At 41.2% G+C, this 25,466-nt stretch overlaps 1 protein-coding gene across 5 annotated transcripts in view; it reads right to left on the minus strand.

Annotated features, from left to right (window-relative positions):
* Positions 1-25,466, minus strand: part of IBTK (inhibitor of Bruton tyrosine kinase) — a 97,300-nt gene that overhangs the window by 38,296 nt on the left and 33,538 nt on the right. For 4 of the 5 annotated variants that reach the window (XM_073336541.2, XM_073336540.2, XM_073336538.2 and 1 more), the window contains 11 exons: positions 24,193-24,370; positions 22,199-22,373; positions 20,362-20,967; positions 18,993-19,079; positions 14,632-14,714; positions 14,500-14,537; positions 12,676-12,772; positions 11,912-12,013; positions 10,786-10,903; positions 9,111-9,171; positions 7,362-7,489 (listed from right to left, as the gene is read on the minus strand). In XM_073336541.2, coding sequence (XP_073192642.1) covers positions 7,362-7,489; positions 9,111-9,171; positions 10,786-10,903; positions 11,912-12,013; positions 12,676-12,772; positions 14,500-14,537; positions 14,632-14,714; positions 18,993-19,079; positions 20,362-20,967; positions 22,199-22,373; positions 24,193-24,370 — 1,673 coding nt within the window. The remainder of the gene's footprint in view (positions 1-7,361; positions 7,490-9,110; positions 9,172-10,785; positions 10,904-11,911; positions 12,014-12,675; positions 12,773-14,499; positions 14,538-14,631; positions 14,715-18,992; positions 19,080-20,361; positions 20,968-22,198; positions 22,374-24,192; positions 24,371-25,466) is intronic. The other variant, XM_073336543.2, reaches the window with a different exon arrangement.

A 25,466-nucleotide genomic window follows, 5' to 3' on the forward strand; every position in this document is an offset into this window, starting at 1 on the left:
ATAACTACTTCACATTTGGGGACAATGTATACCTTCAAATCAGCGGCACTGCTATGGGTACCCGCATGGCCCCACAGTATGCCAACATTTTTATGGTTGACTTAGAACAAAGCTTCCTCAGCTCTCATCCCCTAATGCCCCTACTCTACTTGCGCTACATGGATGACCTCTTCATCATCTGGACCCATGGAAAAGAAGCCCTTGAGGAATTCCACCATGATTTCAACAATTTCCATCCCACCATCAACCTCAGCCTGGATCAGTCCACACAAGAGATCCACTTCCTGGACACATAAACATCACCCTACACCGGAAACCTACTGACTGCTATGCCTACCTACATGCCTCCAGTTTTGACCCAGACCACACCACACCACACGATCCATTGTCTACAGCCAAGCTCTATGACACAACCTCATTTGCTCCAACCCCTCAGACAGAGACAAACACCTATAAGATCTCTATCAAGCGTTCTTACAACTACAATACCCACCTGCTGAAGTGAAGAAACAGATTGACAGAGCCAGAAGAGTACCCAGAAGTTACCTATTACAGGACTAGCCCAACAAAGAAAATAACAGAACGCCACTAGCCATCACCTTCAGCCCCCAACTAAAACCTCTCCAATGCATCATCAAGGATCTACAACCTATCCTGAAGAATGAGCAATTACTCTCACAGATCTTGGGAGACAGGCCAGTCCTTGCTTACAGACAGCCCCCCAATCTGAAGCAGATACTCACCAGCAATCACACACCACACAACAGAACCATTAACCCAGGAACCTATCCTTGCAACAAAGCCCGTTGCCAACTGTGTCCACATAGCTATTCAGGGGACACAATCATAGGGTCTAATCACATCAGCCACACTATCAGAGGCTCGTTCACCTGCACATCTACCAATGTGATATATGCCATCATGTGCCAGCAATGCTCCTCTGCCATGTACATTGGCCAAACTGGACAGTCTCTACGTAAAAGAATAAATGGACACAAATCAGACGTCAAGAATTATAACATTCAAAAACCAGTCGGAGAACAATTCAGTCTCTTTGGTCACTCAATTACAGACCTAAAAGTTGCAATTCTTCAACAAAATAACTTCAAAAACAGACTCCAACGAGAGACTGCTGAATTGGAATTAATTTGCAAACTGGATACAATTAACTTAGCCTTGAATAAAGACTGGGAGTGGATGGGTCATTACACAAGTAAAACTATTTCCCCCTGTTTATTCCCCTCCCCCCAACTGTTCTTCAGACGTTCTTGTCAACTGCTGGAAATGGCCCACCTTGATTATCACTACTAAAGGTTCCCTCCTCTCCCCCCCCCCCCCCCGCTCTCCTGCTGGTAATAGCTCACCTTACCTGATCACTCTCCTTACAGTGTGTATGGTAACACCCATTGTTTCATGTTCTCTATGTATATAAATCTCCCCACTGTATTTTCCACTGAATGCATCCGATGAAGTGAGCTGTAGCTCACAAAAGCTTATGCTCAAATAAATTGGTTAGTCTCTAAGGTGCCACAAGTCCTCCTTTTCTTTTTGCGTATACAGACTAACACGGCTGCTACTCTGAAACCAGTACAAACATGGTCTCCAAAATAACAATGTTATTACACTGGTAGTATAGCTTGTAAACAGTCATGTAGACAGGATGCTTATCCTTAGTCAAAACAACTGGAAAAAGTGGGGGGAAAAAATCCAAACAGCTTTTATTTATTGTACCAAAATTAAAGAGTTACGTGACCCATAACTGACTACAGTATTCCTATTTCATAGAATTTCTATTGTTCTTTCAAACATAACAATTGTAATAATGTACTTTAAAAGGTCCAAGAATGAAATAAAGTAAAGGACACAATGAAACAGTTGTCGTGGACTCCTGATAAGGCTTAGGTACTTTGCGAGACTTTAAGACAAAAAGTCAAGCCTCCCAAAAAGGGCCAAAACTTTTTGCACTGTTGCAACAATTAGCAAATGCAATATACCTTTGTTGTTACACTGGATTATACAGTTTTAATCTTAGCCAATCATTCTTCTTCCTATATTGCCTATTTTATCCAGGCTCCTACACGACAGTGACGTATAACAGATTTTTAAAGTATATTATATATTCATAATTTTAATCTTCTTCACTGCTCCTGAAACACGCACTGGGTGGTAGGACTTAGGGTTTAATTAAACCATTTCTGGAGCCTCAAGTGGAAGATAATCAGGAATGTGACTACTGATTAACTGTGTAGTATGAATTTTAAAAGCACTAACTACCCAATTCTGATGTGTCAAAACTTGGAAGATTTGTTATGTTCCTCTTCCATCTAAATGTGGTATGCTGCAGCATTATTTGCATCCGTGGTGCTTACTTCTTCTACAAGTATTTTCCAAAGAGAAAAACTTTAGAATATTCAAACAGGTGTTTAATAAATTATTTGAACACAGGTTTGCCAACGTTCTAGATCAGCAGCTTTTTAAAAAAAGCTATATACATAATGCAGCCAGTTAAAAAAACGTTGTTTCTCACAGCACGGTTCATGGGACCCTATGGAGTACTGCAGGATTCAGTGGGTCTGCCAAAGACCCGATGCTTTGTCCTCATCAAGCATTATTTGACACCATTGTATATGCTAATATTACCAGTGCTTCTGTGGAATACTGCAAGCAGCAAGAGGGAATCTAGAAAAAATTATCTAAGACTGGTGGAAGATATGCAAGTGATGTTATGCATACACACTCTTCAGTCAAAGATCACATACAAAGAAGAGTACAATGACATAGGAGGGACAAAGGAGGAAAAATGGTTTTGTGATTAAAAGAAATAGGACTAGGAGACAAGAACTGTTCTATTCCTAGTTTCCTTTGCATACAAGAAACTATAGCTGACTTAGAAAGCAAAATTTTCCAACAGAAATGCATAAAAAAAATTTGATTTTTGAAAATTTTTAATCAGCTCCACAAATCACTTAATTGTGACCGAGTTTCCAGAAATTGAAAATGGGGAGTATGCATATTTATCTCAAAGTTGTGGCATTGAAATCCATTTCTGTAAGTGGTTTGAAACCCTCTGACAGAAGGTGACTTAGAGATGCTTAGTATTATTTTTGAACAATTCTTGAATTCTCAGTTCTTACAGTTATCATAAAAGGTCTACTACTCTTCTCCACATACTCTGCTGGAAAATACATAAAAGATGTTATGCAGTAGGAGGTAGTGTTGCCTAGTGGATAATGCACAAGACTTTCAGGAGACATTAATTCTGTACCAAGCTCTATTAATAACCTATTAGGTGACCTTGAACAAGTCACTTCACCTCTGTTCCTCAGTTTCCTCATTTTTTGTAAAATGTAGTAATGATGCCAACCGCCTCTGTAAAGCACTTTGAAATCAACTGCTGAAAAGTGTTATTTTTTTATTATTCACAAATTCTGTTCATTCAGCCTCAAGTCACTTCTTCCCATGATTCCCATTTGCTACTTGCAAAAATACTGGAGTTAACTGAAGCACACGAAAGCTACATAAGCTACAATAGGATAATAAGAGCCCAATGCCTTTGTAGTGGCTGCACAGAACTCCATACATGTAGGTTGGGGTGGGCAAACTTTTTGGCTTGAGGGCCACATCTGGGTATGGAAATTGTATGACAGCCATGAATGCCCATGAAATTGAGGGTTGGGGTGCGGGGAGAGGCTCCAGCTGGGGGTGCGGACTCTGGGGTGGGGATGAGGGGTTGGGGGTGCAGGTGCTCCGGGCTGAGACCAAGGGGTTCAGAGGGCAGGATGGGGATCAGGGCTGCAGGCTCTGGGGGGGCGTTTACTTCAAGCAGCTCCCAGAAGTGGTGGCATGTCCCCCCTCTGGCTCCTACATGGAGGTGCAGCCAGGCGGCTCTGCACATTGCCCCGTCCGCAGGTGCCACCCCTGCAGCTCCCATTGGCCATGGTTCCCAGCCAACGGGAGCTGTGGGGGGGCGACGCTTGTGGAAGCCCCTGGCTGCCCCTATGCATAGGAGCTGGGGGGGGGGGCGGGGGAGGAGAGAGAGACATGCTGCCGCTTCCAGGTGCGGTGTGAAGCAGGTACCCTGTTCCCCGGCAGGAGCTTAAGGACCAGATTAAGATGTCTGGAGGGCCGGATGCAGCCCCTGAGCCTTAGTTTGCCCACCCCTGATCTAGCTGCACTCTATGCATGCACCTGACTTCACCTCCTACAGTTCTACTAACAGTGCCACCAGTCAGAATGAGTGGTAGGAGAAAAGAAACTAGCAGGGGTCTACCACATTTCACTGCACAGAGAGCTCTGAAAAAGCGAAGGTCAGTCTGATCAGACATCAGAGGGAAAAAGCTTATTAACCTTTTAGAGGGGAAAAAAGCCACAATTTTTTTTTTTTAAAGCGTGTAGTATGAGGCTCATTTGCAAACAAAATTTCTCTTACATTGAACTTTAATACAGTACAGCAGATGTAAACTTCTCCAGCCCTCAACTATCATTAATTTTGGTTTCTTAAACATTGTTTCTAAATGCAGGTTTTCCATAGAATATTAAATAGATGTCCTCGCCTCTCTCTTTGGTGATCTTATTTGTTCCCATGGCTTCTACTACCACCTGAACACGGATTACTGCCAAATGCATCCCCTTCTACCCATGATCTCTCATGCTCCATCTAGTCATAGATCTGTGCCTGCCTCTGACACCTCTTCCTGGACCCAGCAAGTCTAAAACTGGGTTTATCATGTCTCCTTCAAAGCCTTCTGCTCTTGAACCCTTTTTGTTAATTGCACCACCATTCATCTTGCTACACAACCCCACAATATGGAATCATTTTAAAATCTTCTCCAATTTCAAGATCCAGCAGATCTTGCCACTTCTTCCTCTAGTCCAGAAGTGGGCAAACTATGGCCCGCGGGCCACATCCGGCCCACAGGACTGTCCTGCCCTGCCCCTGAGCTCCGAGCCGGGGAGGCTAGCCCACAGCCCCTCCCCTGCTGTTCCCCCTCTCCTGTAGTGATGCCGCTGTGTGGGCAGCGCTCTGGGTGGCGGGGCTGCACGCTCATGCAGGGCAGTGCGTCTGGCTCCGGTTGGGCAGCGCGGCTCCAGATATGCTGCTCTGAGCAGCATGGTAAGGGGGCCAGAGGGTTGGATATGGGACAGGGAGTCCCAGGGGGCAGTCAGGGGACAGGGAGCGGTTGGATGGGGAAGAGGTTCAGGGGGGTGAGGTCCCGGGCGGGGGGGGCGGTCAGGGAAGGGGGTACCGGGAGGGGGCGGTCAGGGGACAAGGAGCGGGGGGGGGGAGGGAGGCAATTGTGGGCTGGGGGGGGGGGGGGAGAAGTGCAGGTGTCAGATGGGGGCAGGGGCCAGGCTGTTTGGGGAGGCACAGCCCTCCCTAACCGGCCCTCCATAGAGTTTCGCACCCCAGTATGGCCCTTGGGCCAAAAAAAGTTTGCCTACCCCTGCTCTAGTCTCTAAAAATTTGTTAATTCCCCTCCTACTCCCTATTTCTCATGCTTTGGTTACTTTAACACTCTCCTCTCCAGCTACCTACACTCCCATCTTTCTGTTCCAACTACAATCCACTCAAACACTGTCACCCCACTCCCAATCAAAGAAGTTCTCTTTTTGATATCATCATAGAATCATAGAATATCAGGGTTGGAAGGGACCCCAGAAGGTCATCTAGTCCAACCCCCTGCTCAAAGCAGGACCAATTCCCAGTTAAATCATCCCAGCCAGGGCTTTGTCAAGCCTGACCTTAAAAACCTCTAAGGAAGGAGATTCTACCACCTCCCTAGGTAACGCATTCCAGTGTTTCACCACCCTCTTAGTGAAAAAGTTTTTCCTAATATCCAATCTAAACCTCCCCCACTGCAACTTGAGACCATTACTCCTCGTTCTGTCATCTGCTACCATTGAGAACAGTCTAGAGCCATCCTCTTTGGAACCCCCTTTCAGGTAGTTGAAAGCAGCTATCAAATCCCCCCTCATTCTTCTCTTCTGCAGGCTAAACAATCCCAGCTCCCTCAGCCTCTCCTCATAACTCATGTGTTCCAGTCCCCTAATCATTTTTGTTGCCCTTCGCTGGACTCTCTCCAATTTATCCACATCCTTCTTGAAGTGTGGGGCCCAAAACTGGACACAGTACTCCAGATGAGGCCTCACCAATGTCGAATAGACGGGAACGATCACGTCCCTCGATCTGCTCGCTATGCCCCTACTTATACATCCCAAAATGCCATTGGCCTTCTTGGCAACAAGGGCACACTGCTGACTCATATCCAGCTTCTCGTCCACTGTCACCCCTAGGTCCTTTTCCGCAGAACTGCTGCCTAGCCATTCGGTCCCTAGTCTGTAGCTGTGCATTGGGTTCTTCCGTCCTAAGTGCAGGACCCTGCACTTATCCTTATTGAACCTCATCAGATTCCTTTTGGCCCAATCTTCCAATTGGTCTAGGTCCTTCTGTATCCTATCCCTCCCCTCCAGCGTATCTACCACTCCTCCCAGTTTAGTATCATCTGCAAATTTGCTGAGAGTGCAATCCACACCATCCTCCAGATCATTTATGAAGATATTGAATAAAACCGGCCCCAGGACCGACCCTTGGGGCACTCCACTTGATACCGGCTGCCAACTAGACATGGAGCCATTGATCACTACCCGTTGAGCCCGACAATCTAGCCAGCTTTCTACCCACCTTATAGTGCATTCATCCAGCCCATACTTCCTTAACTTGGTGACAAGAATACTATGGGAGACCGTGTCAAAAGCTTTGCTAAAGTCAAGAAACAATACATCCACTGCTTTCCCTTCATCCACAGAACCAGTAATCTCATCATAAAAGGTGATTAGATTAGTCAGGCATGACCTTCCCTTGGTGAATCCATGCTGGCTGTTCCTGATCACTTTCCTCTCATGCAAGTGCTTCAGGATTGATTCTTTGAGGACCTATATCATCTCCTCTTCCTCCTCAAATCACTTCAGTGGATTATCCCCACTCCATTTAAAGTTTACGCTTATCTTTAGTTTCAAGGAGCCCCATAACTCAGCTCATTATAACTCCATAACTCAGCAACATAACTAGCCTCATCTCCACTCAGCCTAAACATCATTCTGAACTGCTTCTTTTGCCATTTTTGCTCACCTCATTTTAACTTTGAAAAAGATTTTGGAACCTGCATTTCTTCTATTTTTGTATTTTAACTCTATTAGTTTGGTGCCACCAATGCTCTTGACTTTTAGCTGTGAAAAGAGATAAATCGGTATCCTATAAGAAAGATACTGCTATGTGTAGTTCACTTGGTTGGAGTGATGAATGCCAAGAACTACAGAGGCCAACTATTTCAGCAATCAAAGGAAGAAAACATAAGACTTACTGAGATGTTAGTTCTGTATTCATTTCTTCTTTCAAAAAGACAAAGTTTTCTCTGTCATCAGGCTCCAAAGAGCTAATGTCAGGTCCATCTTGATATGGAGTAATCACTCTCCTGACCATAGCTGGAATCTGAAATATCAAGAGTTAATGTTACACTGATCCTCTTAAGCTGTATAGTAGAAAGCAAACTATTTCTTGCAGAAGTACCAGATCAGTGGTTCTCAAATTTTTTTTTTCACGGATCACCTGAAAATTGCTGAGGGTCTCAGCGGACCACTTAACGATCTTTCCAAATGTTGTTTGTACCATTAGCTAACTATTGTAACGTGCTTTGGATAAAAGTACCTCATTAAAAAAACCTTAATAATAATTAACTTTTTTTGTTCTAGAAATAAAAGCACACAACTCATTTTCATATCTTCCCTTTCTAATGTGATGGATGTGCCCTCTCTCCCCTGCTGCAACAGCCCCTGAGCTGGGGCTGGGAAAGAGGGGGGTCTCTCCCTCTCTCCCCCATCATGGCAGCCCCCAAGCTATGACTGAGAAGGAGGAAGGTCTCTCCCCCGCCACAGCACCCACAGAGCTGAGGCTGTGGAGGAGGGCCATCTCTCCCTGGCAGCAGCAGCCCTGGAGATAGGGAAAGTCACCCCTTTCTCTGGCCACCACAGCCCTGTAAGTCCCGAATTCCCCCCACTCCCTCTTCTCACCCCATTTCCCCCTCCCACCTACCCCCTATTCCCCCCAAGGCCACTAGCTCACCATACATGTGCATCTTCTCCAGGATCCAGGCACCTAATTAGCAGAGCCATGCCTGTGTGACTCCGCTAATTAGGTGGGTGGCCCTTCATTCTCTCATGTGTGGCCACCCAGGTGTACACTTTAGAGAGATCTATCTGCGGACCACCTGAATGGAGCTCACGGACCACTGGTGACCCGCGGACTGCAATTTGAGAACCTCTGTACCAGATTATAATCACTTGAATACATAATTTTAGAATCCAGGTATTATCACCATTATGCATTACAGCCTACAAGACAAAGGAAATTTATAATTAAAAAAAAAGCATACACACAAACACTGCCACATCTACACGTTCTTTAATTCTTTTAAAGAAAACGTAGAGGTTCAGAACTTAATTTAAAAACTTACTAGGATACTTCATAGAAGAATGGCACAGATTTATGCCCAATCACAGTCTCTTACCATTTAAGAATTAAAGAAGAAAAATAGTTTATACTGTATGCTGACTCTCCCTTGCTTAGTGGCAAAGTTTCACTCATTTCTTTTGTTTCACTTAATATTAATTCTTCCTACACTGCCCTACTGATATTAGAACAGGAAAGCAGAATTAGATACTCTTGGAAGCTACCAATTCCACTAAAAATGAGTGTTACCTCTTCCCCCACACCACAAATTCTTCCTCTGCATAGAATTACCCGACACTCGTTTGTTTACTAAAGCCAATTTAGAACATATGTTTTGTGGTGCCATTAATACCATTAAATGCATATGACTGATAGTCTTAATGGAACACAGAATTATGCATGTTGCAGTGGTAATAAATGTGTAACTATCAGAAAATTTCCAAAGTAAAGAAAAATTTAAAAAAAATATAGATTAAATTTATTTCTGGATTAATGTTTTGAAAGGACCACTGCCCACCTGATGAGCATCTGACACACATTTATCAGCTTAACTCAATGTTCATTTTTAAAGTAGTCAATTTTCACTGACCTAGGTATAGCTTACCATTTTTCTGTAAGACACAGAAAGGTCCCTCAAAACTTCATCACTTAAGACATCTAGAGTCCTAAAACAAGATAGATAGTTATAGCCTCGGTCTCATTTACCATACTTTAAGTCATTTGATTCAAACTGCAAGATATTTGTTCAATAGGATTAAAATAATTACAGTTTAGGGGTACACATATGTACAGGTGATAGCATTAGATATTATGGTGATGGGCACTAACATCCTACTTTAGCTAGATCATCAAATCTTAAATTACTTTCTCATCTACCTTTTGCCTACTTGTTTGGCTCCTTTACAATACAGTCTAACAATCCAAGGCATTGCATAGCTTCTAACAAGCAAGTTTTTGTTTAGTTTTTTAATCAATTTGCTACATAAAGAGTTTGTCTGGGATATGGTGCAGATTAACCCTTTAAGTAAAATTACTGTTGCAGGTAATAAAAATTGAGGTCTTTGCTTTAATCCCATTTACTTGCCTGTAACATATTATATACCTACCATGTGTGAACACAGCAATTATTTTAAAGAGAAATTGTTTACACTGAAACTGCAACAGCAATCATGTATGTAAAAAATACCAACATGATGCTCATGGCTAGAGCTGAGCAAACTGGATTTTTAGTTCGACCAGCAAATTGGAAAAAAAAAAAAAAAAAAAAAATCACAGAAAACAGTCTGTTCCAAAAATGTTTGGCCTGTGTCAGCAAATTGGAAAAAAGTTTGTTTTGGTCCAGCTTCAAGAAACTACGCATGTTCCTCCCCCTCTCCCTTATAATACGTAGCCCAAAGCTCAGGGCACTCGCCTGGGATGTGGGCAACTCAGGTTTGAATCCCTACTCTGAAACAGGAATTTAAACACACATCTCTCCTTGCCAGGTGCTAGGCTATTCTCGGGTAGGTTGCTCTCAATCTCTGCTTTTAAAGGTGTTCCACTTCGTATAAAAACTCAAATATTAATTGGGCCAAATAGAGGGACAGAGTGAGAATGATTCGATAGCCTGGTGATTAAGGCACTCTCCTGGGAGGTAGTAGATGTGGATTCAAATCTTCTCTGCTTGATTCAGAGGAGGGATTCAAGTCCCTGCTCCAGAGTAGGGATTCAAACCTGTGTTTCCCACATCCCAGGCAAGTGCCCCTAGCTCCTCGGCTAAAGTTATAGAGGGCGATGGAAGGACAAACAGTTTTCTGATGCTGATCCTGAAAAAAAAAACCTCAGGTGAAAACAATGATAAATTTGGGGTTGTTCATGAATAAATAAAAACTGAAATTTTTGTCTGAAAAAATTTCACCTAGCCCTATTTATAACCATTTTGAAATGTCTTCCAGAGCTACCTTGCAGGTCTCCATTCTTAGGACTGATTCAAAGCCCACATCAGTGGAAAGATTCCTACTGACTTAACTCAGTGGGCTTTGGAACAGGCTCTTTTTGCCTCAGGATTACGGAAGTAACACTTTATTATGTGTTGTAGTACAGGTGAAACAGATACATAACTTGCAAGATAGGGCACAGAGTTTCAGCACAAATGTATACCACTGCAGCGGAGGATTTTTGGTTACATTCTCAACTATCACTGGTAACATTTCCTGATGATTCTTCCAACAGTTCCACCCTTTTGCAGTATTTCACTTTTATGGTTCAAAGCATACTGTAACACCTACATCCACTCTTACCTCGCTTCAAGCAAGGCTGCCATATTTAGTCCTATGAACTGCAAGCAGGACAGTTTTAACTGTTCAGCACTGTATGTTGCTGAAAACTCCAGCAGCTCAGTAGCATTCTTTAAAGTGACTGGAAAGAAGAAACATCACAGACTTAACTAGAGAACATACTGCAATTTTGTTCTGTAATCACTTATTACATCAAGATATACAGTATGAATTGGAGGGGGAGGGGAGAAGAGATCAGGTTATGAAAAATGAATAAAAATAAACCCTTTTCCTGTTTCATTAGACAGGAGCACTAATGCTTAAGTGGCCCTGACTCCACCCAAGGCAACACTATTATTATTAAATACTTATGTAGCGTGAATTTGACTGATTCTTTACAGAAATACAAAAGATAGTCACAGCTATGAAAAGCCTACAATCTAAGCACAGATCAGCTTTGAAAATGGAGCAAACAAAGAGAGTGAGAAACAGAGGTTAAAACAACAGTAACATGAATAAATTTATATTGTGAACAAAGCTTAAGCTCCAATATTTTTCTATAGCTGAAAAAGATGTAGTGAGAGAAGGCAGGAATGGAAGTCACCAAGGAAAGCCAAGTAGATTCTGAGAAGAGAGATGAAGGAGAGTGAGGATGATTGGTGTGCTAGAAGAGGGAGGCATTTCCACCCAAAAAGACATTGTCAAGAGAAGTATGAAAGCACAAAAAGAGCAACAAAAAAAGAGTTAGGGAAGGACATGAGATGGGAATTAGGTAGAAACATGAAAAAAATTGTGTAGTGCCTTAAAAAAGTGAGGACAAGGAGTTTGAATTTGATGAGGTAAGAGACCCAGAACTGGTAAAGATACTTGAAGTGAAGTGACATGATTGAAGTTGCAGGCCAAGAAGATTATTTTATTTCTAGAATGTTGGGCAGTCTGAAGGGGGGTGACCACAGATGTCTAGGCAAGAGAGAACTATGACATGAACTGGAGATTCGCGCCTTCATTCCCATAGCCACAGCCAGAGTTAAGCAGCGTCACACTGCAACTCACAAAAAAGCTTAAACACTTACCTTCTAAACAACTGGATTTATTTTAACAAAATGAAAAAATGCAGCCATTTCATTAAGAAACATAGTAAAACACTCACGTTTTTCAGTAATGGCTACTTCACACATTTCTTTCAGTCGAGATACAAGAAGTTGGTCTGCTACCACCAGAACATTACAAATAAATTCCACATTTTGAGAGTCTGGAAATGAAGAAAAGTTGCATGAGAAAGATGACTGGTTACGTGAAAAATGCTTCAGAAAAGTTTCAACAAAGGCCAGTTTGCTCCACTGTGCTTTGTAGGTGTCATGGCATAGGTAGCTTATGAAGTGGGATTTAAAATAGGACAAGATGGTAGTGGCTTTGCAAATCTTGTAGAGAAGGAGTTTTTCTTATATATAAAAGGGGCAACATAGAGAAAACATAGAAGTGCTTGTGGAAAAAGCAGCTGATCATGGTGTCTTCAGCAAAACGAAGGTCGGGGCGGGAGACAACACTTGCAGTAAAACTACAACTGACTCCAAAGTATAAAATGATATCATATTGGTAGGGGTTTACCAAATAACATATATGATTCAAAAGGCAATACAATATCTTTTTAGTAAAAAAGGTAATCTAATTGTGGTACTTACAGTACCACTTCCCCATAACACTCAAATGTCTCTAATTTGAAAGAGTTCACACTGTAGTGCATAATATCCAAACTTTCTGCTCCCTTCAGGTGTCTTTTCCTTGTTTATTAAAATGAAAATAGCAGAATTATTTGAAAGAGATCAAGCTGAAATTTATTCCTTTTAAAAACTCGCTGTCAGCTGTTCATGCCCCCAACTCTACAATTTCCAGAAACAAATATATTGTCAGCACCTTTTATTGCAGGAGCTTCATCTGTATAGATGTAATCCAGGATAACCTGCAGTATGTCAGAATGGATTGGCATTTCCAGAGCTGCACAACAGGATGACTAAAGGAAAAAGGGATAAGAAGAGTACAATTTCAAAAACTGATCATTTAAAAATCAAAGGTGATTACAAGGAATTACTCGGGAAACTCCAGTTCCTCCAAAACAAGTAGGTCTCTCAAGAATCTGAACTCCTGCAATACTGGATGGGTTTGAAGGATGGGACCCTATTCAGTTGTCAATACCGATGCTATATGCTGCTTTGGCAAGTCTATTCTGATCAGAGTAGTCGATGCTTATGAGGATGACTTGGGGGGCGCTGAGACCATATGGGACATGACATCTTCCGGGTACCAAGGCCATCTTAGTGGTCAACTTAGATGTAGACAGTACAGGAATTGTGTGTATAGTTCTCTTAGTGGTTGAATGCTCCCATGATGCAGTGCTCTGCTTGTGCAGCACCAAAGGTCTCAATACAAGGCATGCTTGTTGTCCTTTTTCTCTGCTGAGCCCAGAGCCCCAGGCACAGGATTGGTACCAAGAATGTTTGCAGCCTCAGCCATACCCAGGGTGGGACACAAGGACTCCTCAGCAGTCTTCACAGGGACTGAGGTCTTTTTGAGATGGACTCTTTCTGGGGACAATGACTCCATTTTCTATGGGTTTTCTTCATGAATTTACCTCAGGTAAACAAAGGTGAATGTGCTGAAATTGACAGGGCACTGTGTTCATTCAGTGACTGATGTTTGGGTTGGGGAGCAGGAGGTACGAGAAGGGTGTCTCCTGGCCTGGACATGAGGCTAGTTGAAAGGAACACTCCATCATTAAGAACCTCAGTTTCAGCTCCAGATTTTTTCTTGCTCAGTACTTAAAAAAGTACAGCAGATGGAACACTTTTGCAGGATATGAGACTCTCCCAAGTAGTGGATAAAATGGGAATGCCGGTCACTGACCAGGAAGGACTCCCAGCAAGAGACGCACTGCTTGAAGCGAGCCTGGCATACCCTGGGGCAATGGCATCTAGCAGGGGAAGGCACCCCTTGCCCAAAGAGGAAAGAGATAGAGAGAAAATCCCCCTGAATCCCAAAATACAAAAGTTAAAATAAAATAACTAAAGAAAAATAATAAAATAAAGAAGGGAAACTAGGCTAAGAGACTTTGAAAGTAAGGCACATTAACCCTACGTCTCAGGCCAAGACAGGTGAGAAGGAACTGAGGGCGGTTCGCTTGCATAGTCATAAGTAATCTCAGAGCAGGGCATGAGGAAATGCAGCCCAAACAGGCACTACTATCAAAAATCTCTGATTAAAGACACATGGTGCGTGAGCGCACCTGAAGTGGAGCACTCATAGGGACACTACTTGAAGACTAATATTATCTACATGTCATTTATTAAGACCTACTGCAGAAAGGAAGCTTAATACACCTCCAAGGATATTAGCAATTCAAACTCACTGGGGGGAGGGGGAGTTATAATACTACAGATTATTTGCAGTAGAAATTTCTAAGATAGCAATATACTTACTAACTCAAAGTCTGCTTTTACATAAAATTACCATGTCTCATAACATTTATGCTTAATTTTTTTTATTTAATACAGTTTCTGAACGGTTCAAAATTAGTTTCTCTGCTAAAATTTCCCATTTTCCTACAAGTTTTACACAAACTGTATTTTAATTTACATTCCAGTTAATGGCAAAATCTCATTTGAGAAACAGGAAAATCTTCATTCACTTACATTAATGTGAAACAACTAACACGGCACACATATTTTTAACTGGCAAGCTTACCTCAATCCAAGAACTGCTTAACATCCTATGAAAGTAGTCTGTAAAGAAAAAAAAAAAACAAGCTCATTTTGAGACATAATATGAGAAGCAAGTTATTGTGAACAAAAGAATCTACAGATATTACATACATACCAAGTCTTGCACAGAGTACACATTTGTGACAAGGGAATTCCTTTCCATCTATAGATTTCATGGTCACATCACAGAGGTCCGAACTACAAGACATTTAGAACAGTTATAATCTGAAATTATTAGCAAATATAAACTATAAACAGTTCATTTCTCTTTTGTGCTTGAAACCAGCTTTGACAGGATTAGGCTTCTTGTCCTCTCAAAGAGGGGAAGGAACGTACAAATATTTAACTAGAAACACAATACATTTACCTTTATGATGGTAAACATACCAAACAAGACTTCTCAGCAGTCTTAAAAGGATTTAAAAAAAAAAAAACAACCCACCATAAGCCAAGCTAGTCAAAAAGCAAGCTAACTAGTGAAGAGGATTTCCTCCAAAACCAATTCTATCTTCCAGTTATTGCTTCTCAAGACTGTGCTCTGAAGGCAGGAGCAGCCAAGCTTCCTGCAGATGCAGAAGGTGGGTCTGATCTCCCCTGTGGTGCCAGGAGTGGCCCAGCAAGGGGCTCCTAGCTGCCAGTCCTGACCAGGTTGGGGAGGGAGAGGACTTCCTCTTCCCCTACATGGGCCCTCTCAAGGGGAGTCCAGACCCAACTCCAGGGACCTCTCCCTGCTGCAGGAAGGTTTGAGCTGGGCAGGAGCTCTGGAACTTCCTACAGACACCTAGCTGCTAGTCCCGGTCAGGCTAGGGAGGGACAGGACTGCCGCCTCTTCTGCTCTTGAGTACATCTCCTGGCTGCAGAAAGCTCTGCACACTCTCCCCCCGCACACACACACACACTTCCTGCCCCCATTGCTCTGCAGCTGCAGGTGGAGGAGTCACTGTACAGGGTGAGCCCTGCTGCCCCCCTTCCAGATGCAATTATTAGCTTGTTTCAATAAAATAAAGGTCATGTGAATTTGACAGAATTTATTGATGGACATTTTACAGCAGCAAAACAACACTCAGAGCTCAACTCTCTGCTTGGTAGATATGGGCATCTGATATGGTTTTGTAGGGTAGTGATCTCCATTGGTAGCCTCATACTGGAGAGCCACTGCCTTAAGTTAACAAAAGCAAGCGAAAAAAAAAGTTCTGGTTCCTAATGTTATTAACTGAACGTCAACATGGAGCATCCAGCAACTGTGTCTTCCCTCATTCCCTGTCTGAAAACACCTGTTCGTGTTCAGACACAGCTCTCTCTGCATCCGTGGAGTTTGTTGGAATTGTCAGCCAGTTCCGAGCTAGCCTTGCAAGATGGGGGATTCTGCTTTCCACTGAGTTTCAAAACTGTAGCACAGGCAAACTACAGTCCGCGTCTTTTGTGATATTTTTGTAAGAAGGAATCTCCAGCCCACAATTCTTGTCAAAGCCAGTAACTGCATTAGGCCAGGTAAATCCACCATCAACAGGTGCATTTGTGCAGGGTCAAAAATACACACAACTTTTAGGAACCCTGCTGAATGTTGTTGAAACTTTTGAGCAGTTTTTGCTGCATTGCTTGACTCTTTCCCATAGCAATAGAATTGTTTGAGCTTCTTTGCCATGCAAGAAAACACCTGCTGAGCACTGGCATTTAACTCAGCATTGTCAGAGTGATTTTCATTTGATTGTGCTTCAGCCCAGAACAGGACATCCATTACTTTGTTGTATGCTTGGAGGATTGTGACATGTCAAGATTCCAACCAAGTGATTAAGTCTATCAGTCCTGTGGCATTCTTGGCAATGAACTGAACTTCCTCATTCAGCTGAGCATTGTTTAGAACCTGCATTTTTGGTGTCAGTGTGAGCTCTTCTGAGATGAACTCCAAATAGTACATCAGGTGAGCTGCATGGTATTGTACAGCCTCAAATCAGAAATTTCAACAAGTAATTATTGGCTCTGGGGGAAGTTCCATTTTTCCCCCCTGATTTCAGTCATTGGTGCAACGTGCTGCCTTGTATCACAGTTTGTGGCTAGGGCAGCATTTAAAGATATTTTAATGTAGCTGACCAGTTATCAACTTTCCCTAACTCACATCTCCACAGCTCCCTGACAAGACAAATTATATGTGCATTACATGTACTATGGACAACATTTGGCATTAGACTTTGGTGAACAGATTTGAAAGATTTCATCATGTAAGTTGCATTTTCGCTTATGAAAGCAGATACTTTGACAAAGTTCACACCATATTTTGAAATGGTTTTAATTATCGCTTGAAAAACTCTACCATAGTTAACAGCATCGAAGTAAACGCAGCTGGCAAGCACTGTTAGCTTTTCTGTCTGTACATCTTTGGCCTTGTCAGAAATAAAATCAAACAGAACATGCAGTACGTAGTTGTTTTGCTCAACTGTGGACTCATCCGAAATAACTGCAAAAGACTCACATGCGTTAATTTGATACTTCGCTTCCTCAAAATGTGTAGCAAAAACCTTAGGAAGGTAGTCCTGTTGTAACTTATTCGCAGTTGGTAAGCAACTGGCATTTTGGGCGATCACGTTTTTCCAGTGGGATATTAGCATTTGCAAACACATCCACAAGTTTCATTCTAGCTAAATGACAGATCTCAGAGCTCTCTGTCATTTTCTTTTTTCTTTAAAAAGAAAAGATGAAATTGTTTTTTTAACTTTTCGTTTACCAGCAATGCACTATGCGCAGCCCTCTTTCTGCCTTGATGAGTTTCCAAGTCTAAGTGGCGCTGAACTGTTGCCTTACGTGTATGATCCAACAAAACATTGCAGTCTGTACAAAGTAGTTTGTCACCATCAGCATGTAGAATTTGGAAGCCAAAATTCTTTCACTTGATCCACTGTATTAATGATTTTAGAGGTTTTTGATTTACTTTGGACACTCATTTTACACTTGTAATTTCACTTGTCTTCCGGTAGGATGCCAATTGAGATTACTATGCTTCAAAACTGCCCCAATGTTCGTATCTATCGATCAGTGAGTTGAGCCGAGTGTGATTCACTGCTGTAAAGTGTCAATCAAAAAATTCTCAGTTCTTCATCTTTCTTTTTATTTTTATTGAAACAAGCTAACAATTGCATCTGGAAGGATGGGGAGGGCAGTTCTCTGTACAATTACCCCTCTCCCCACAGCTGCAAAACGATAGGGAAAGGAAGCAAGTGGAGGGTGAGGGGGGCAGAGCTACTTGCACCTGGGAGAGGTACCCAACAGCAGGCCTGCAGGGCAAGAGAAAGTCCTGTCCCTCCCAGCCGGTTGGGACTAGCAACCCCTTGCTGGGGCCCCCACAGCACAGGGGAGATTGGACCCACCTCCACTGCCGGAAGCCTCCTCCGGCTGCAGGAAACTCTGGAGCTTCTGCCCAGTCCCAGAGCTTCCTGCAGCAGGGGAAGGTACACAGAGGTGAGTCTGATGTCCTCCCCAAAAGCATCTGTGCAGGGGAAGGACAAGTCCTGGCCCCCGCAGCCCAGCCAGGATTCTCAGCTAGGAGCCCCTGGTTGGGGCATTGCCAGCAGCATGGGGGAAATCAAAGCCATCTCACCAAGCCTCCTCTGTCTGCAGGAACCTCCAAGGCTGCTGCCCAGCCCCAGAGCTTCCTGCAGCGGGGAAGGCACTCAGAGGTGGGTCTTATCCTTCCCCCACCCCCAAAGAGCAGCCGCGCAGGGGAAGGACAAGTCTTGTCCCTCCCTAACCTGGCTGGGACTTGCATTTAGGAGCCCCTGGGCTGGGGCACCTCAACAGCATGGGGAAGATCAGATTTCATGGGGAAGGGCTTATTTCATGGTCTATGAGATGTTTTTCACTGCCGTTAAATTTGCCCTAAATATAGCCTATTCCAATGTAAGTTAAAGAATTAAGCTTTAGTACCACTGTAAGCATTGAAACAGGACCAAGTAATTCAGATATAAATAGCAGTAGGGTAAAAATTCAGGTAATTTCCCCTTATGGGAAAATATTTCAGAGATTCTTCTCATTAAGCAACCCTGTAAATTTCTAATTGAAGAAGTCAAAATCTATATGGCTTTAGTAGGAACAACAACATGTAGCCCTGCAACAGACAGAGCATGTCAGACTGGAAAAGTCAAGTTTTCTTCTGATGTTACTATTCTATAATATAAATGAAGCCATGGAAAATGTGAATACACAACAGACAAACACAATCATTGAGATCTGGTTCTGAGTACTAATCCAGTATCTCAAATTACAAAAGTGTGGTAAATACAAAGAATCGCTCTCCAATGACCATTAACTGTGAAATACACACATACACCCCTGACAAGTAATAACACTTTACAAAAAATTTCAGGTTACAAAATTTTGGCTGCATCTGCTTAGTGTCTACTTAATTCAAAATGAAGTGAAAGGTACTAAAAAATAAGGTCAGATACACGCAGAGACTTGACGTCGCTAGATTTTAAAACTTACCATTTTTGGGGGTTTAACTTTGGTTTGGTTCCATTTTTCCTGTTGACAACATTAATTTTTCCATTTTCTAGTTTAACTCCATCCAATCTGCAGGCACAAATATTACAAACATCAATTATTATACATTACTGATAGTTATAATGATAAAGAAAAATAGGTTTGAAATTTAGTACCACTTAACATTGTGACCACAAATGAAAGGACAACAAATGCACTTCACAGAAACCTAGGAAGTCTATTAAGAAACAGACTGATCCTTCAGCATAGATATGAAACGGATATAAAAACAGATTGCTAGGCTTCTCTCTACCACTTTATTACTCCTATTTATGTATCCTGGTCCAACTGACAGGTGGGCTATACAGGTAGGCTTAGCCATCCGCATGGTGTTTGCTGCTTCTGGGCCATACTTTGAGGCGGTATGGATTATCTTGAGTGTCGAGAGATGTATAGTGTTAGAGATATGCTATGAGGGTTAATTTGTAAATTGGGTGAACACATATGGTGGCTTTATTAGAAGGCTGAGGGACATTTTTGCTTTTAAAATTACTGGGCTCTGTCCTGGCTGTTCTTTTATGTGCACCCAGCTGTGGTAACTGCTTCCTTTTTATGACCACCACACAATGGCTGAGAAAGCTGAACAACAAAGCAGTATGTTAAAATGCAGAGTGGGGGAAATTGGTTTACAAGGGTTTACTGTCCTCAGTCCTTTTGATGATGGTACAGAGACACACAAGACAGAAAAATAGTATCATGCAGAAATTTGTACAACAGCAGAGATGTTTAATCTCAACTCCACTGGTTTCGTCTTGTAATATTATCAGAAACACAAGGCATCAGTTAACAGGGTTCCAGTTCTTTGTTTCATACTGTTTAATGCAAAGTCTGCAGCATCATCCATACAAAGATCAACATCAACCACAGATAAGAGCCATGACTTTATATGTATCACACAAAGGACGAAACATACGGTCAGTCTGAGGCAAGGAGTAATCTGGAAAGCTACATTATTTGCATCTAAACTCAAACACAGGAGGTCCCCACATCTCAAAACAGAGTAGAATCTTGTAGAAGATTCCCAGGATAGGATTAAGATGAGACTAGTGCTGAAACACAGCACTTCCTGCACCAGAGAAGGCCTAGTGGCTCAGTTGGTAACACATTGCTTTAGCTGAAGAGCTATCTCATAATTCTCTTTTTTCATAGAACCCTCAGTTGCTGGGGGTCAAACTGGGAGTCATGTCTGCCCAAACTACATTGGTAGTTAAAACCTTTCCATTTTTAGACAAGCTTATATATGGTCAGAAAGGGACAAAAAGCAAGCACCAACTAAAGTGGATGCTGCCAAAGAAAAAAAATTGTAACACACCTTATGCTTAAATTACTGAGACCAAATTTCTTTGCAGCACCTTGCAACATTTTTATGGGGTTGACTTCTTCACCAACAACTTTGCCTTTTTTAGAAGACTTGGGTTTGTTCTTCTCTCTTTGATTTACTACATGCACTTGATTACTTCTGTAAACTTCAAATGCAGGCTTTCCATTAACATCTCCACTGAAACTCATTTTATTAAGGTTAGAAATTAAGGTATCTTGATATTCTTCTGTTTTTTCCTTATACAACATTCTTGGTTTGTAACCGTGAGTCAAAAGATCACAAGTGTCCATGTATATGAACTGCAGAAGGTATGTAAACAAATCTTGATGAACCTTCTCTATCATAAAGAGATCACATCCTACAGCATCTTCATCTTTACGATAGACATCTGGAGAATCTAGTCGATTGTCATCTGAAATGAACAGCTTCCTGAAGAAGTCAGAACGCATGGCCAAGATGTACTTGTGCGCAGGGATCATCCTAGTGCCGATCTGAAAAGTCACATCATGGATGTTGTCCATTTCATCTGTTTCCCCTAACAATTTGCCAAAATCCTCAACAAAACTTGATGATGACACACTTGGAATTTCATATAGGCTATAAAGACAAACAGTTATTTTTTATTTGGTTGAATTTTAAATTCTATCATGAGGGTTTTATTTTAAAATGAAGAACCTCAATTTTTTACTATTCTACATTACTATTCAAAGTTTCATACTGTATTCTTTAATATAAAGAAAATTCCTAAACTGATTAAAAGTGCAATATAAAAGCTAGATATTACACAATACTCCATATATAAATATATATTAAAATAATCCTGCGACATTTTTCTAAAGCACCAAATAAAGATAACATTTTTCTCTTCATACAAAAATGTATGGCTTAATATTTATAAAGTTATCAGCAGTATTAGTACTTTGCATGCTACCCATGTCATTTTATTGCAAGGAAGTGCTTGAAGTAATTCAGAAATGTAAGAATCTTTGACACGCTGCATACTGAAGTCCAAAACAAAAATTCACGTTAAACAATATGCTAGATATTCTAAAATCTAAAAAGAGAGTGCAAGGAGCAGTACATCTTTCAATGTTTCATTTACTCCAACTTTATTTCAAAGATTTAAGTTTTTGTTTAATTTAAAAAACAGATCTACTTCTGTCTTTCAGTTTCTTATATTACAGGGCATCTCTGAGAAACAAGGAACCTGCATGTTAAGAAGGATTTCTATGACACTTTATGGAATGGAGAGTTAAAAGTACATTAGAAGGTAAGTTTTAAAGGGGACTTGATTATAAGTGTTTGGCTTGAACATTTTGCCTTTGGATAAACTAAGGGCTGGTCTACACCCAAAACTTAGCTAGGTCTATCTATATCGCTTAGGGGTGTGGAAAAAAAAATCACACCTCTAAAACACAGTTAAACTGACCTAAGCACCGTGTACACTGTGGCTAGCCCAATGAAAGAATTATTTTGTCAACCTCGTTACTGCCATCTCAAGACTAGTGGATTCACTACAGCAACGAAAGAACCTTTCTGTCGCTGTAGTATGTGTCTACACTGCAAAGTTTCTAGTGTAGACATTCCCTAATTAATGGCTTTTTCCTTAAACAACCTCTACATAGTTGTCTACAAGTAAGTGCTAAGCCAAAATGACCATATTTACTATGATCTCTGGAGTAACCAAAAATGGTCCTCTGTAAAGTAGAAATTTTAATTGAAAATGAAGACAAAACAAGACTTAATGGAACAGAAAAATGCTTTACACCCACAACCCCCTCAGTACTTTCAGTAATTGAAGTTACAGCCATAGATATCTGAAATATACCTTGTTTTAGGATCTGACTGTAAAACAGCAAAGTTACATCCATTAGGATCTGTGGTAACACTAACAGCTCTGTGGACAAAAGCAAGCTTCTCAAGTCGAATTCTTTCAAATACACTGTTTGTATCATAGTGACAAGACACATCATATGAGGAATTCTGAAGACTTGATACAACCTCTGTTAAAAAAACATGGAAGGGTCAAACTAAGATTTAACTGATAAAACAAAGGACAAAATTAATTACTGGTGTGAGTCTACTGAGTTGAGGTCAACAGAGTTACAGAGATCAGACTGAAGACTTTGGCCCAAATAGCGTTGACTGCAATCAGGAATGGCATGCCTAAAGAGATAAGCCTACCTAGATTCTGATCCCTGGACTTGGGAGATCTCCCACCCAATGAGTACTCATCCAACCCAACCCTCCTCATTTTGTGAGATATCACACCCAAGATGGCATTGCTATGGATTAAATGAAGCATACTCTGCTTTTTCTATTGTACTTCAGTTACAACACTAGTAAGATATAGTACACAAAATGTCCCTTTAGTATTTTCATGGTATATCTTCAGTTTGGAAAACTTAAAAGAAATTATTTTATTAATTATAAATTTGTGGCAAGTGAATTCTGAATAATGAACATTGGGAAATATTACTAAAATATTTCATTCCATTTCTGCTTAAAAAGATATTAAAATTATGTGCTTCTTAAACTGTAGTCTTAGGCAGAATGCAAGAACGCTATTAATACGCAACAAACAAAATGAAAATCTTTCTGCCTAGCCAAAATCTTTCTACCTTTATAGGGTCACCAGTCCAGCACAAGGCCAGGGAGAGTGAACCCAAACTACAAAGGCCTTTGGTTCAACGTCTTTCAAGAATAAAGATATTTTAGTGCATTATGGAACTGTTAAGACCAGACCAGCAGTAAGTAAGACCAGTGCACCATACGTTGCTATGTGGAAGGTCCAAATTAAACAGATTCCCTTGTTCTGACACTTTACAGAGCTAGAAGAACAGAGATGAGGAGGAAGAATTACCATGACATGTGACCTTCTTGGAAAGTAGAAAAGCAAAAAAGGAAACCTGATGGGTTAACTCAGTGTTTTGAGGAGGGAAGGAAACACCTTGCAATGAAGGAATGCAAGATTGGAGGCTTAAAACTGAAATAGTAAATTGGAAATGAAGGTCATGGAAATGTGATATGGCATTCATCTGTAGGCCATAAAAATCCAAACCCATCCAGCTTGGTGGTAACAAAGCAGGTACCATCTGTGGACTTTCAGTTGGTCCATGTGAATAGAGCTGATTTTTTCAATCAATTCCTATGGAACAGGTGTTTGCAATTACAAAAAACAACTTCCTACTGCTGGGACCCTTAGTCAGCAGATTCAGCTAAGAATACAAGGATTGAATTCTTCTGGAAACTGAACTACATGCTGATCTATATAAGCAGTGTCCATGAAACAAGATAAAGTTACCCTAGCAGGGCAATGTGAAGAAGCACATACTCTTTTCACTTGTATCAATTCTTTACTGACAGGAGGACCCAATGCTGTACATCCAGTACATTTCAGGATCACTAACATTCACATAAGCATTGGACACTTATGACCCTTTTCACCATGAGTTATTCAGGATACAGATTGTGCACCAGAAGCTCACTGTAAACTGAGAAAGACAAGTTAAACTGAACATGGTGGGGCAAACAAAAAACAATAGCAAAAACACTAAACTAGCTGAACAGTGCCAACTCTCTCCTATTTCTTTTATCTATCTGTCAGTCATGGAGGAAGTAGAGATAGCCCATCACATACTACCAATAAATCAGGCAGATTGTATAAGGGAAAATTCCCTCTCCCAATACAAAACCTGAAAAAAATTACAAATGTTGGGTGCGAGAGGAGAGAGAGGGAATGTAAAGATATTTATTGAATTAGAAATCGGTTATAAAACGTAGTCATGTACTTTCAAAAACACCTTAAAAGCATGAACTAACCTTTCTTTTCGGAAGTTTTTTTCCCTCCTTCTACCCACTTTCCTGTAAAGGCGTCACCATCCTGCGTGACAAACATTATTTCATTCCTATTTAAAGCAACGTCAGACATGAAGACTTGGCGGCCATAGACCCATCGACACTGCTTCATAGGACTGTTGGATGACTTCCAGCAAAACACCTAAAATATTAATGGTGAGGTGGAGGGGTTAAAGAGAATTTAGAAACCTACAGAAAAAAGCAAGTCAGTGATGTGCACTACAGCTTTATTAAACTGGAAGCACATGTTACCTCAAAATTATTGAGGAACAGAGGGAAGATTATGAATTGTTAACAATGCAAGTTTATTTGCAATGAATGATTTATTTCACTGTGAGCAGTAAAGGAAGATGCTCAGATATCAAAAGTTACATGCCTATTAAAAAAAAAAAAGGCTTAAACACTTTCTACTAGATAACTTTCCTTGTTTTGATGTTCATACCTACAATGTTTAGTTGCAAGTACCATTCTAAAAACGTAGGAGTCTACTGTTGCTATCTGCATTTTTAGAATAAAGCAGCAGAAAACTGAAGTAATTACTATGAAGTAGCTAGATTATGAAGCAATTAGGATTCCAGTTGTACTTTCCCTCTTTCTTCTTGCACTTCAATAGAACCCAAATGAAATATCTTGTTCAAGGAGAACCAGAAGCATACCAGTCTTTAATGAGGGCAATGCCTACCAAATGACAAGTAGATTCCACCTCTTAGTTATTTAAGTACATTTGTCTTCTAGTTCCTTTGCTTCTAACACCAGGCAACATTCAAAATATATCTATTTTTTTACAAGAACAAAGATAGTCTAACACATTTCAAGAACACAATATGCCTGTCTTTAACTATCAGACTAACACCACCAAAAAAACCTCAATGCTTTTTTAAACTTTAAGAAGATAAAAACATAAGAATGATATGACTCAGAACAGTCAACGGCCTTCTAGGCCAATATTCTGTCTTCCAACAGTAGCCAGTGCCAGATGCTCCAGAGGGAATGAACAGAACAGGGCAATTATTGAGCGATCCATCCCGTCATCTAATTCCTGCTTCTGGCAGTCAGAGGCTTACAGACACCCAGAGCATGGGATAACGTCCCTGACTATCTTGGCTAATAGCACTGATGGACTACCCTCTATGAACTTATCTAATTCTTTTTTGAACTCCATTAGAGTTTTCACCTTCACAATAGCCCCTAGTAACGAGTTCCACAGATTGACTGTGCGTTAAGTGAAGAAGTACTTC

This window comes from Lepidochelys kempii, chromosome 3 (genome assembly GCF_965140285.1).
Source record: "Lepidochelys kempii isolate rLepKem1 chromosome 3, rLepKem1.hap1, whole genome shotgun sequence".
NCBI lineage: Eukaryota > Metazoa > Chordata > Testudines > Cheloniidae > Lepidochelys > Lepidochelys kempii.